Source organism: Pelmatolapia mariae, linkage group LG8, assembly GCF_036321145.2.
Source record: "Pelmatolapia mariae isolate MD_Pm_ZW linkage group LG8, Pm_UMD_F_2, whole genome shotgun sequence".
NCBI lineage: Eukaryota > Metazoa > Chordata > Actinopteri > Cichliformes > Cichlidae > Pelmatolapia > Pelmatolapia mariae.
The window spans coordinates 8,525,080-8,539,750 of NC_086234.1; the positions used below are offsets into that span (position 1 = coordinate 8,525,080).

Here is a 14,671-nt window from a genome sequence, read left to right on the forward strand (position 1 = left end):
CACTCGTTAACTTCTTTGTTTAAACAAAGCCCACACTCAGTGTAAATACCCAGAAGACCACGCTGGAATCTAAATTGTGACCACACAAATACCACTATAGTCAATGAAGTCACTGGGGAGTTAAGCTTTTTACAACTTCCATAATTAGTAGTCCTGTTTTTATCTCATTTTTAAAATGTAATCAGCTGTTTCACAGGGAGTTTATCAAAACTGAACTGCACTACTTTATAGTGTTTACGGTACATTTAACAAGTACAATTATGGTCTGACTAACACTTGGAGTACTAAATGAAAGACAAAGGTAAGCAACTCTGTTCGATGTAAACTCAAGCTAGTCTGCTCAGTGGTATTGTTATGGTTGCAGGGTCAGGATCCAGAGCAGCTCCTTACTTCTCTCACGTTATAACAGTTTTAAAGATTTCTGCTAGGCAGGAAGAAGGATTTAGAGAGCTGTGGCGCTGGCCAATACACTGGGCCATCCACACTTCTTTTACCACTAGTATGTATTGTCTTCTCAAATGGCAATATAAAAGTAGGAGGCCATTTCACAAGACAGTGGAGTGCTGTGAAAAACAGTCACACAAATTTAAGCTATAGTTTTGAGTAAAAGGTCCCTGGCAGCTGTGGCTCCAAATCTCTCACCCCCTTTAACTGTCACATAATGGCTGCAGTGATGTACTGCAATGCCTGCCCAGTACTTAGTGGTTATCTATTGTTGTACAGTAACAACAGGGCTCCTTCTCCTTAATATGCCACTTTTGCTAGACTAAAATATGGAGGGACCTCTTTACAAGCACTCCACAAAAATACTCTGTCTTCGGGTGAACACCTCACTCTGTTAACACAATACATAGAATGACAAAATGAAGTGAATGGCAAAATAAGAGATGGGATTCAATAGAAAACTGCCCCATTATACAAAGCAATTAATCAATTACTGGGATTGAATCAATATTCCCCACCCAGTTTGGCAGCCTGACAGCACTCAGGTGTAATTAAAATTGTTGCTATTGACAAATCAAGATGGATGGAGCGTTTGCCGCCTGCACTGATCAGCTCTGAGAGTGATTCACTCTGTGTGACAAAACTGTGGGATAGGTTTTGTTTTTTATGTGTGTGCGTCTACAAATGTGTGATCGGGTATCGCATCAGTGAATGTGTGCACGGTGTCAGTAAGGCTACAATTAGTGTCCTTAAGTTGAGGTCAAGCACAAGTAATGCACGAGGTCAAAGCCCAGTGTCCAAACATCCATTTCACTCTGCCACCTTCTATTATCACTGGGTTATTCCCATTAAGCTGACTGCTAAGAGTGTTAAATAATTTGGTCATGTGTAAAGTCTATCCAAGCAAATGATGATCAAGATGTTAATCTAATCTCATCTAAATTTAGGAAAGTGCTCAAGTGTAAAGTATACAGAAAAGCTATGAAAGTATGTCTTTCTTTCAAAGTGGAACATTTTCTTCCACCTTTCAGAGTCACAGATAAAATAGGAATCTCAATTAGAAGGTGATATCAGATTCTAAGCCTTTAAGATGATACCAGCAGGGTAGCTGAATGTGGTGATGGATGAGCAGCTGGCTAAGAAAGCAATCAGGAGCTTGTCAGCCTTCAAGGGACAAAAATGTCACACACAGACTCACAAAAGTTTCAAATAAAGGCTTTGATTAGCTTCCAGTTAATTGGCGGTGCTGCGATCACCTTTTTTTTTTTTTCTTTTCCCTCTGCCTCATTCCATCTTTGACTATCTTTCTTTTCACATAAGACAACATTTATAAATTACATCTGCAAAAAAAATAATTTCAACAGTGCTTGGTGTTTACATAAAGCTTGGCAGGAGTCAAAGGAACTCTTCAAAAGCAATATCAGAGGCGTCAATGATCAGTGCAAAAACAAAAATGCCAGAACATTCTTTTTCTGAGATGTAAGACATTTTTTATTGAGGGATCCATGCCTTAAATCTCTTGAGACTAGCCCTTAAGCATTAAACAGAACAAAAAACGGAAAATAAGAACAATGTTTCATGATTTTGAGCACAATTTTCAAAGAAGTGTCACGAAGGAGTCATTTATTGCACTATTAAAAAAGGAAGACAATTTCAATCCCACACAGCTAATGCATTAAAAACGCATCCCATTAGTCCATTTCTGGTTTTTACCTCTCAGTCAGTTAAAAGGTTAACATATTAACACAGGGAAACAAATTAGCAACTGCAGAGAAGGCAATGCATCATTTAGTATACTTTTCTTTTAAGGCTTTAGAAAATAAAGCTTGTAATTGTCAGGTATATGAAAAATTAAAGGAGTGCTTTCTATGCCACAGGCAAGTGGCAAAAGTGAGGCAGGAAAATTAAGCAATATACAGAATCTTCTATAAACTATCTGACATATAAAACTCTGATGTCCTGGTTGCTTTCTTAGGAAATGCTATAAATTTGTGAGGTTTAAAGAAAATCTATTTGTTTGTGTGCAGCTTATGAGCTCTGGGATAGCTTATTAGCTGTGAAAATTGTCAGAATGATGACTTCCACATTGGTGCTTTGTTCTACAGTAAAGCAGTATAGACTATACATTGCCAGCTCTCACTCGAGCTTAAGACCAACAAGAAAGGAAGGATGCACTACCCTCTGCTGCTGTTCAGCAGAAAATTCTCAAGGAGGTAGACATCCAAATTAGTGAAAAACTGACAACAATAAGCTTACCAAGTACCAATTTATTTATACAATCAACCAACCGTACTGGGAGAAAAGTGATACACACAGACCTGTTCACATTTTCCCTGAAATTCTTTAGCATGTTTCTCCAACTGGACCAGTCCTACACAACAATTGTGACCAAATGCAGCCAATTCTCTGTAAAAGAAAAGCCTAGAAGATGAAATGCATGAGATGCTTATTCATAAAAGAAAGAAACCAGTTTTGATGCGATACCTGGAGAGAAAGAAGAATCTCCTGTATCGAAATGTTAAAGCAGCACCACACAGACATATTCAAATGTCATTAGATGGTTGAATCTAAAACACTGCCTTAGAAAATAGAAAGCCCATTCAGACCCAAATGAATAAACACACTCATTTTGTATATAATGTGTGAGTAATAGCTTATAACAGCAAGGTTATCCTTCAAATGCATCTGGAAGTGGAAAAAGACTCATGTTCTAATAGTTCTCTTCATTCCACAATATTATTATGTAAAGCATAAAAATGTATTCTCTCATCACATCAAAGCACCCTACAAATCAAAGTTAAGGCAATTACAATCTTATTCTACCCTTTCAAATGGCAACAGCTGTTTCCCCATGGTCAAAATTGCAGCATAATTGCACACGGTAGCATATGGTTATGGCTGATTAATCCAACTGGGGGTGAAGGCCCATTATTCCTGCATGGGATGGGTAAATAGGCAGTGGATCCAAGTGCTGGATAGACGGGTAATGGGATGGCGAAAAAGGGAATGGGCCTTTGATGAGATGTCTGTTAAAAATGGCGTGATTGTCAGAATCGATCAGACCCTCTACCGTCCTTATCTAAGTCTTTAAAATGATCTGCTTGTCATCCGGTTTCTTCAACACAGAGTAATGCCAGTGGTGCAAATCTATGCAGAAAGGAGGAACAGTTTAGTCTGAGCCCCTTTTATTATACGATATGTATTGCTGTGGGCATTTCCAATTTAATCCCCCTTCATGAACTCCATGAACTAGTAGTGGGGACATTATTGTAGCTCCAGGGGAGCCCGGTGTGTATGCCAGAGATGTGATAGTTAAGACTACTTACTGGTTTGTGGGCTTAGACTGGCCACCGCTTGTAAACAGATGAACACCCACAAGCCCATAGAGCTAATGTATGCATTCAAATTCATAGTTCACCGGCAAACACACTCACACAAAACACATCCCCCGGGGAACAGCAATTACAGGGTTCATAGGTGGTTTCCAAAGCCTCCAGCCAATCTGAGTGCATTTCAATTGTAAACACACAAGGATCCACATGAGTGCGTTGGGTTTGGGGGCCTCCTGAAGCTAGTGTCACTCTAAGGTCTGTGCTCATTTCCATCTAGCCAGATGAGGGATGATGATGGTAAACAGGCCTTGACTGTGACTCCCCCCTGCCTGTTGCGGGGTGCATAATGTCCCACTTAAACAGTGAGGGAAAAGTTCAAGTCTGTAATCACATTCATACCTCCCGCTTATTATTTTGTTGAAGTCTTTTTGGAGTCCAATTTGAAGGACGTAAGCAAGAGCCGATCATGCTCACTACAAGGTATTGTGCACTGGAATCCCACGTGTGTGGCACAGAAGTACAGAAGGCCCCCAGATGCTAATTTAACAAGCTGTGAGAGTGCACAAGTGTGGCTTGGCTTGCCTCAGCAAATATGAAAAACACAGGATATGCTTTCAGCACAGTGATATTAAAACAAGGTGGAATGCCCTACTGTAAATCCTTCAATCCATTCGCAGTGCATAAACCTTGTTCATGCCGAGGCTTTATTGTTCCAGCTCACACACAGTAGATCGAAAGGAGCAGAGGCTTCAAAAGGAAAAAAAAACCCCACCAAAAAACACTGTAGTGTTCTTTCTGAAAAGCCAAGTACAATAAACATGTAAGCTATCAGTGTTCTCCATACCGTACATCAAAGGGTAAATACTAACAACTGTAAATAAAGGTGCACGAAACGCACAAGCTCAGCCTTTACAAATACATTCTTCAAACCACCTTCAACTTCTGCTGTGCATGAGAATGTGCACTCACAAACACGAGGAACAAATGGAGCAATAATTTCTGTGCAGGTAATCTAACTTGGCCTAGTGCAAAGCAGAATGATCAAAGAAGAACATGTCAGAGAGAAAAAAGACAGTCAGCAGTGCTGGTTTAATCCAGTATAGTCATTGCCCCAATTAGACTATATGGCTGAACAATGAAGCCAACTCATCATCACTACTAAAGCCAAAAGGGAGACGAGTGCACCCTCTGTTTTTGGATTCACAAAAATATTCAAATTGCTTTCAGTCATTCAGCAATGACCCTTGTCTCTCTCAGTGTATACTGACAATTCCCAGCTGGTCTGGGTGGCCTCTTTTCCCATTCCCAGAAGCCAAATTAATAACCATGCAAAGACAAATAGGACAGCCATGGCAAACAGACTCCTTTGTGCCATGTTCCAGGCAGTGGGCAAAATGACAGCGGCTTAAAGAGACTATTTGTGAATTAGGCTACTACAACATTGCCTCAGTTTGTTCTGGTCAAACTGTCTGGACTGCACAGCACTTAGAATAGCATAATCTGAAATTTCCAGTTTTCCAATAAAAATGCCTCTTTTTGAGGTTACATAGCTATTTCCAAGAGAGAAGCTGGTTTAAATTTTAGGACTGAACTTCTTACAATGTTCCATGAACTAAAAATGAAAAAAAGGGAGAGTGTCTTGCATGCCAATGGGGGAATTTAGGGAAGCAATCACAGAGCAGAAAGTTGTGAAATGGTATTGATTATTCCTTGCTATTGTTACTTTGCAGCACCCTCTAGGAAGGGAGCCACTGTTGGTGGCTCCATTTTTATGCCACCTCACTTCACGTTAAACTCTCATCCTTTCTTTCCCATCTAAGCGCATCAATTTTTACACTATTTTGTCACAAAGATCAAACAGCAGACGACCATAATCAGGATCATTTTCCTCCTCTTCCTATTCTTCTCCCTCCGCGATGATTCTCCGGGGAAGTGACAGTTCATGTTCTGTTGGTTCTACATCACCAAGAATTGTTCATCCTAATTAAATAATTCATTGTGCAATTTAAAGAATAGCCTCTGACTCAAGCAAAAGTACCACTTGTGAGCAATACAAGTTTACAGAAGACTTCTCACGTTGATAGTGTGCAGAGAGTGTTTCTTTATATTTCTCTTTGAAGTGTTTTTTTTAAAAAACATATATCTAAGCAATTAGCACGCTCTGTCATAAATTTCCAAAGACTATGTGTGGCAATTTAATAACATAGTCCCACTCTTAACCTTTTTGGCTGTATGGTACTGGAAAATCGGGCCAAGATCAATAAATAAAAGTCCCACTTCAAAAAGCTCTGAAAGTGCTATCCAGAGAGAAAAACAGAAGGTCTTTAGTTACACCTCTCTCTTAGACTTGCCACTACTAGAGACCTTCGGTGGGTAGTTTTGTTTTATTGAATGTAGCGCAGTGAAACTCTAGACATCCCTCTGAGAAATCTATCACTGGACTTTGACCATGAGTTTTCTTGCCAGCCCTGAATACTAAAAGCGATATGTTGTGACCTTTTGCCAAAGTGCTGGCTGCAGGGATCTACGACAGCCTCGCTTTTTTCCCTCTCCTTCCCTTTGAAAATCATTTCACAGGGCACAGCTGCTACAAGGAAACAGAGATCCCCAGTCTGTCAATTAAGATGAGTGACAAATCAGGACATTTGTAGTCTGGAGACATTCTCTCAACCCCTCTGTCTCCACAAATCATTCTCAGTCCAATCTCAGTTGATTCTTTTTTTCCTTTTTTTTTGGCTTAGCTCAATTCACTTACTTCAACTTTGTTCAAATCCATAACAATAAGTTTCAGTAATCCTACAAAGAACATGTGTACTTGCTACTAATAAAAATGTGATACACAAAAGACCAAAGGTGACTGTAAAGGGTAACGGGAAATAGATTAATAGTCTTGATTTAAAGTGTCCCTTGCTCTATATACACAGTGCTTCAGACACTTGCAGTCTGAGTTTTATCTCCAAAGGGGCTGGAAATTACCTTCTCAAGTGTGGGCAAATAAAACACACAATGACCATTTAGTGGAAAAGATGAGTCACATCAAGGTAACAAAAATGCAAAAACCTCTATCTCAACATTTCTCCCTTGAAAATGCAGCTTCACCTTCTTCACTGAAGCAACTGATTAAGTTACTAAAAATATCTGATGACCAACTTCAATTATTCACCCTTTTTGTTGCTTGTAATAAGAATGTGTGAAATTTTAGTTTCATCGAAACGAGTCAAGAGCTTTTCCCAAAAGGCAACCATCTCATTTCATTCACACAATTTCAATCAACTTTCCTCTAAGATTGAAAGTGGAGATGACGCACTGCACTTCTATGATTGTGTCAAGATTCATGTCCAATACATTAAGCTACAAACACACCACAGCTCTAAAAATGTTGTGGCTGATTCCTGCGCCATGTCCTAGTAGCGCCATGCACCCTGTCATAACCACGCTTACTAATGTTAATCTGAGTGCCACTCCTCTGACAGAATGAAATCCTGAAGTCCCTGCGAAGCTCCTCGAGTTGAGCTGTAGCTAGTCAACATAATCTGCAGACGTTGAGTGACGCCGATGTGTCTGTGCCAAACATGACATTCCAATAGAGTCCTCCCCTGCTGCTCAAAGCTCCAAAATAGACATGTTAGAAATGACAAAACCAGCAGGCGAGCCCAGCATTGTCTCGGCATGACCTCAGTAAGCGAATGAGAGTGAACAGTGGGACAGACCAGACAGCTCTTATAACTGTCACTTTAAACACAATATCCAGACTGGGTTTGCAGAAAGGCTTTTTTTATTCAATTTCAAGAAAAGAGTGTGCTTGTGTGTCAGTAACCAAAAATAAGGTGTTTAAAAGTTAAAGGGTCTTTGTTTAAACCACGGAGCTTTCCTATTTTGGATATAATCAGAACTACTGATGGACTAAATGCAAATTTTTTGCCATCAGTTTAATCCTGATGTACATTATTTAATAATGAGACATTTTTTTACTCTTTTCTCTGCCACACAATGACGATGAATGACAATGTACGAAATAAAAGGACCAAAGAAGATCCCTCTTTGCTCACCAAGCCCTAAAGCAAGACTTCATAGCACTTTGGTCTGATGAAGGCTGTTCTCCCATCGTTAAAAAGCTGTTTTAGCAGACTGGTCATTAAAATATGGCAAGCACTGGCTGACATGTCCATCCAGAGGCAGGCTACTTGCCTCATCATGTTCTTTAATCATCGGGTGGAAAGAGAGCATCCCACACTGGGGTCACTTTCAACGAGCTGCACTCTGAATGGTCTGAAGAGAGTCCAATTAAATCCTACATTTTCTGACCCAAGAGTGACTATGTAATGGAATCTGAGAGCTGCTGCTGGATGGATTGAGCAGAAAGAGAGTGAGAGTGATTGCAAGCCTTCATCCCCAACATACATAGTCACATGCATGCATAATTTCTGTATGCATCAGTGCATAACCACAGAAAAACTCGCAAAACATTCTCCCCGGCCCACCTCTGTAAATAATGTGTTGTTATTTAACTTGCTTGGTTAAATAAGCATTCAGAAGGAAAGAAAGAAGAGTGGGGCAAAGCATCTAGAATCAGATACAAACAGCAGGAGAGAAGCAGTTATAGAAAAAGAGGAAACAACAATGTCAGGACTCTTAATCCCTAGGACACATGAGTTATCAATCTGTTGTAAATGTCAAGCGCTGGGATATGCCCCTGTGAACGATGGATATCTGCCTTGTTTGTTTGTGTGTGCACATTTTTTTAAAATTCATCTTTCCTACATTGTATTATTGAGTAAGCCCCACAAGAGCTTAGAGTTTATCTTGAGCGGCAATACTCTCTCTTCATAGAGCCATCAGTACCTGAATCCCAACAACCTGAGCGGAGGTGGTGCAGCAGAGGAAGGCAAAGAATGAGAAGATTGTCATCCTGAGACTGTCACTGTCTCCTGATCCATGTTCAGAGTACATATGTTTGAACATATGTACTCTGAACATGCCTGAATGAGAGGTCGAAGAGACACAGTACAAGAGTTCCACTTTGTGCAGTGTGTGATGAAGCTTTGAAGTGTGAAGAAAGAGGACAACCCTCAGTCAAGTTCATCATGTTTCCATTTTCATTTTCTAGCAATTTTCCAGGCTCTACTTCAGCGAGGAACCCCTGGAGCAACAGCAAGGACCCATGGTGCAAACTCCTGACCCCACTAAATGTGCGTTTGAATCAAAGTGACAGTAATGTACACGTTAATCTCCCGGAGCAACTAGGTTTTCTTTTAGAATAGTTAAAAAAAAGCAACCGACTTTAGCAAAACAGCATCAAAAATAAAACACCTTGCAGGTCTGTGATAGGTGGGTAAAAATGAAAAGAAGAATGCCTGAGGTTACAGTAGACTCTCTTTCTGGGCACCGAGTCTCCACAGAAATATTACAGGAGATCTTGTGGGATTATTGCGCTGAGAATTTGAGTCGTTCTCGGGCAACCACTCATGAAAAACAGAAAAAAAAGATAATAAAAAAAAAGAAGATAAACGCCACCGATTCCCTGTGAACTGCCACACTTGGCTGGTGCTTCCCTCGGCTCAGGCTGCATAATTCTCAGAAAACCAATTAATTTTCAACATTTGATACTTTACGTCTGTGTGCCCGCTCTAATCGTTGCATTTCAATATGTATGTATTTCTTTGCCGCGCTTGTTTGCCGTGCAAAGTTTAGTTTCCTGCGGGGAAGAGTGATTAATTATTTTGTACTTATTAATCAGCTTAACATTTTAACAGCTTGGCTCGTAATGGCACGTGACATCAGAGGGGCTCATTACACATGTTCAAACTGTAAAACAAAAAAACAGCAGTATAAAATAAATAAATAAATAAATAAATCAGAGTATTCGTTAAAACGGTCTTTTTTGAAAACTTGAGAAGCCTTAAATGTGTCTCATTAGATTCTAGACTTCACCCACATCGGTGTGGATGAACTCAATGAAGTTTGATATACGTGAAGTGTGGGGAAAAACTAAGCCTATTTTAAATGTTTATTAAAGCACAAACGTGAGAGTGGTGCCACATTTAACAGAGCTCAGCGTCTCACTGATGTGAAGCCTAATGAGAAAATTGTGGGCTACGTGCAAAAGGATGAAGACTGCAAAAATCCGGTGCCACACCACACCGGAAAGGGTTCCATATTAACATCTAACACAGCAGGTAGCTACAAACACCAGTGGGCCGGTGTGATGGCTCATCGGTTCATCGGTACAGTGGCGATCCAGCACTCTTCTTACCTTGAGGTTGTGCGCAGTGGATGAGTAAGGAAAAAAATAAAATCCATGCGACGCGCCACATCGATCTGTTAAAGGAGTCCTCAAACATGGTCCCAAACCGGGAGGACTGGACAACAAGTGCCCGGTGAGCTTTAAGCATGCCGTAGTGGCCGAGTCCCGCCGTGGCTGTGGTGCCGTTCGCCTGCTGCTTGATTCTCTCTGTCAGGAGGACCTGCGACCACTAAAGTCGAGCAGAGCGCACCGACCTCGGAGCGCAAAACCAAGCCTCTGCCGTAGCCTGTGGCGACCGGAGAAATTCGGTTAAACTGTGTGTTTGTTTTACAGTCTAAGTTCGCTGTAGTTCCACGAGCCTCGTTGATGGTAAAATATTTCCGTAGGAGTACCGAAACAGAGCGCGTTTGTTTATCTGAAGGATGCAACTCAATCAGATGAATCCAGGTTAAGTCCAAATACAGTCTGTCTCTTGCAGCACCTGTAAGAAGGAAAGCTGCACCTCATAGAACACCTTTCCCCACTTACACGTCGTGCGTCCTTGAGATGCTGGTTTGTTCTTTTTCTTCGTCTTCTTCTCTTTACTTAAAAACTTCCTCCTTCGCCTTGTCCCCGACGGAGCGCTTAGGTGTTTTTGTTCTTTCTCTTTTCTTCTTCTCCAAAGCACAGAACAGACTTTTCCTCGAATCCTTTCCTTTCTGAAGAGGAGCGCCACAAATGGAGCGCACCCCCTGTAAAGTTCCTCCCCAGAGCGCACCGTCAAGGTCGCCAATTTGCTTTGACAGGAGCGGAGAAGAACTACAGCACTTCGCTGAGCGGAGAATGGGGGGCGGTGGGGGGAGAAACTTGCACGCAGTCACAGGATGAGAGTGGGAGCCGTGCCGTAGAGGAAAGCCCGGCTGCCGGTGCCTCGGATGAGGACGAGTCCCGGGTTCTTCGTGAGGTAACGCTGGGATCTGATGCTTCAGCAGCAGCGCAGCGCAGCGCATGATGCCACCATGCGGCCATGCGCAAAAACACATCTCCTGTTACAATACAGCCAAGCACATGGTTTCAGGAGAGGATTTTATTGCTTTCCACATCACACAAAGGTGGAATGAATATAGTCCTTTGTTAAAATGATTTAAGGAGCATGCGTCCGGCTTGTGCTGCCAAGAATGTAGTGGTGCTTAGGGTGCCTGTGGAGAAATCACTATGATATTTCTGCGGGGATTTATAGGCTAATGTGTCTGAGTTTACTGACCTTGTAGTACTTTTTATCCCCCGTGGTATCATTAGAGGGATTTATATTTTGGCTGCATTTTAATACTTTGAGCTATGATACTGTATGTTTTTGTAGCACTTTCTGTATTGCTCTTTTCCTTTTTTCGCTGAGGCTACAGGATGTAATTCTCGGTGCTATTTGAGGTGCATGGCATGAATATAAAAGGCGCAAATGGGTGTGCTAAGTCGTTACACAGCCAAGACTGAAACTGCTGCATGTTATCTTCTCTGTGTGTAGGAGAAGGAGGAAGACGAGGAGGAGGAGGGTGTGAGAAGAGAATCGTTGGAAGACAGAAGGAGGAAGAGCAGAGAAGAAGGGTGGTTGGTGAGCAAATGTTTCCAAAATGACAGTATCAGTAAAGTGGAAGTCAAGGAAGAGAATGAGAGAGCCTGACTGAGCAAATGTTCATGTCCTGAAAATGACAGTGCCTTGCCAGGAGAAAACAGGAGTGCTTAGTGTTTGTTATGTTTTGTTTCGTTTTTTTACAAATGGCGAGGCCCATCTAAGCCACCACAGGGCAGCTTGGAAATAATGCACCATGATAATAGCTTCTGCTATTTCCGCACAAGAGTTTCAGCTTCCTTTTGGCTTTCTCCTTCTTATTCAAAAATGCGATACCTTGCACAAAGTTAATAATAGGAGAGTTACCATCATGAAAATCAAGATGGAGTGCTTCCCTGGCCAGCCTTAGGGCATCTCAGGAAACCAGTTATGATTTTTCAAGTATTTACTGTGACTGAACTCAGCAAGAGGGTAATTTTGAAAATCCCTGGACACAGTATTTTGAGCCATAGCTTTCTGCAGACAAGTGGTAATCCATTTGTTTGTGCGTTTGTGTCTGTGTGTGTGTGTCCACCCCGCACCCCTCCTTTCCCTGCAGATGCCAACAATGCCAGGTGTTAGCTCCTGGTGTTGTTGAGCAACGGCTAGCTGTGATCACAGGTGCTAAAGTAGCTTAGTGCAAGCTGTACTCACTTCAGAATGAGACATGTTCTTTTTAACTAGCCCAAGTAGTAACCATGCAACTGGTAATGATGATCAAGAGTTAGTCAGGTGCAGTAATTTCAAGTTATACCAACGTTTAAAACACACAGTTAAATGGCATTTTTGAAAAGGGAGTTAGAAAAGAATAAAAAATGTTCAGTAAGTGGAGAAAATGCATTCGATTTTCTCTTAATGACCAAATTGGTATCATTGCAAGTTCTCAAATGCATGCGTGTGTGTGTGTGTGTGTGTGTGTGTGTGTGTGTGTGTGTGTGTGTGTGTGTGTGTGTGTGTACATGTTGAGACAGCTTTGTGAGGACAGAAAATTGGCATGCTACTATACTTGTGGGGACCAACAGTCACTTATGGGGAAAAATGTCCGTCCCCATTAGTTTGAAGGCATTTTCGAGGCTCAAAGTGTGGTTTCACTGTCAGGGTTACAATTAGGTGTGGTTAGGTTTAGGCTGAGGGTTACGATAAGGCATTCATTTTTGATGGTTAGGGTAAGCGGCTTGGGAAGCATTATGTCAATGCAATGTCCTCACTAAGATATGAAAACAAGTGTGTGTGTGTGTGTGTGTCTTACCATTGTTCCTCACAACTGATTTTCATTCATTTTTTGTTTTGCAGAATGATTGGACATTATTTCAAGTGATGAAATGCATGATTGGGAGCAAAATGCCTTTAAAACACATTTTAAAAAAAACCCCCAATGGTAAGTTTTGGGTTATTTTTGGTGATGTATTCACACCTTTAGCTTATCAAAGAGCACATTTTTTGTTACCTATTTCAATCTGAACCTTTGAGTGTGAAGTGCAGCATTGACCACCCTTTTAATTTCATTTCAATGAGCAAAATAAAAGACAGGCTCTAAGCTAAAATTTCCACCTCCCTTTTCGGAGGCCTTAAGGAGAGCAGCACATTAAAAGAAAAAAAGAGATGGAGAGACATCTTTGAATGACAAAAGGCATTGCTGTTTGCTTAGACCAAAAGTCTGACTGGCAGTTCTGACTTTCACCTGCATTTGGTAAGAACTTGAAAAGCATGACTACATATAGATGGAAAAAAACACAGCAAAAGCTTAAAAAGTGAAGTGATATCAGAGGAATTTTCTATTATGCCCAGATGGAAAGAGAGAGGTCAGAAATCCAAGAGGAAGATAGGCTGGAGGGAAGACTCTTGAATGTTTCAGAAAGGTCCCTGAACTCCACCTCCTCCTCCACACACACACACAAACGTTTCCTACTCTGCTGTCCTGATATAGAACTAACCCCAGTGATAACTGGAGAGGACTACTGAATTCATTAACCTCCAACAATATTTTCGTATGGGATAATATAGCTTGTAAAATGATGACACGTAAGAAAAAAAGTAGAGCAGCAGATCCAGGTCTTTAAAGGGTTTACAACTATTTATCAAACATTTCTCACACCATTAATATTTCTCTGTCAGTTAGAGCTTGGATAGGCATCAAAGGAATATGGATCTTCTTAACCAAAAGGAAAGCTCCATCCTCTCCTGCACCACTCTGGCCAGTCTTGCTAGAGGTTTAATGAACTGGAACAAGTGGGGGATAATGGGAATGCAAGCACAGCGGGAGACCAATGGGGTGATGAGTGTTTCTTATTACCTCTGAGGCCAATTACAATAAAGATCTGTCAAAATTTCTCTCTGATAGAGGAAGGCCATGCTGACCATCTGAACCACCCCAGTCAAAGAAACACAGTATAGAGAACAGAATAGTTTAGATGAATTATTATGTTCATTTAGGTTCAGGCCAGTTAAACTCTTGGAATCTTTAGGAACTTGACTGTAAGCAGTCTTAGTTGTACTCAAACTACATGTCGTTTATTTTTTTTTTTTTTTGACACACACGCACACACAGAGAGTATATAAATATTTTAATGAGTTCAGAGATGAAATTCATATGCATGTACCACCTACCGCAGTCAAACAACCTTGCAGTCTAATTACCGTTCTCATAGAATAATGACATCCTGGGCTCACTATGCTTAATAAATAAACTGCTACCCTTGAGTGAAATTTTCATTGGTACATTACTGCAAAGGTTGTGATATCTATCTATCACATTTACAAGTCAAGATGTGGAGGCAAAAAGGGTAACATTGCATTGCATTTCTTTAAAACAACTAACATTTAAAAAAAAAAAGTCATTCTAATTTATGTAAGAATCTTTAATCATAGGCATCTTCGCAGATGGAGAGGAGTAAAAGAAAAGAAATCCGATAGTATTCATTAGTGAGAGAGAGAGATCATTCAAAAAGCTGTTTGTGTGAGACAGATGGTCAATATGGAAAAGAAATATGTAAAGCAGAGCTGCGCCAACCTTGGCAAAGGAAGGCTTGCAACGCAAAAAGAAAGGTAAAAAACGTAGGTGTGGAA

At 40.9% G+C, this 14,671-nt stretch overlaps 1 protein-coding gene and 1 long non-coding RNA gene across 6 annotated transcripts in view; one reads left to right on the plus strand and one right to left on the minus strand.

Moving 5' to 3' along the window:
* sdk2b (sidekick cell adhesion molecule 2b) overlaps nucleotides 1-10,896 on the minus strand; it is a 266,359-nt gene extending 255,463 nt beyond the window's left edge. For all 5 annotated transcript variants that reach the window (XM_063482694.1, XM_063482695.1, XM_063482692.1 and 2 more), the window contains exon 1: nucleotides 10,030-10,896. In XM_063482694.1, coding sequence (XP_063338764.1) covers nucleotides 10,030-10,168 — 139 coding nt within the window. In that variant the 5' untranslated portion in view covers nucleotides 10,169-10,896. The remainder of the gene's footprint in view (nucleotides 1-10,029) is intronic.
* LOC134633711 (uncharacterized) lies at nucleotides 10,856-12,965 on the plus strand. Its single transcript, XR_010094778.1, has 3 exons — nucleotides 10,856-10,963; nucleotides 11,522-11,608; nucleotides 12,899-12,965. It is a non-coding gene; the product is annotated as an uncharacterized LOC134633711 (long non-coding RNA).
* Nucleotides 12,966-14,671: the final 1,706 nt, after the last annotated feature.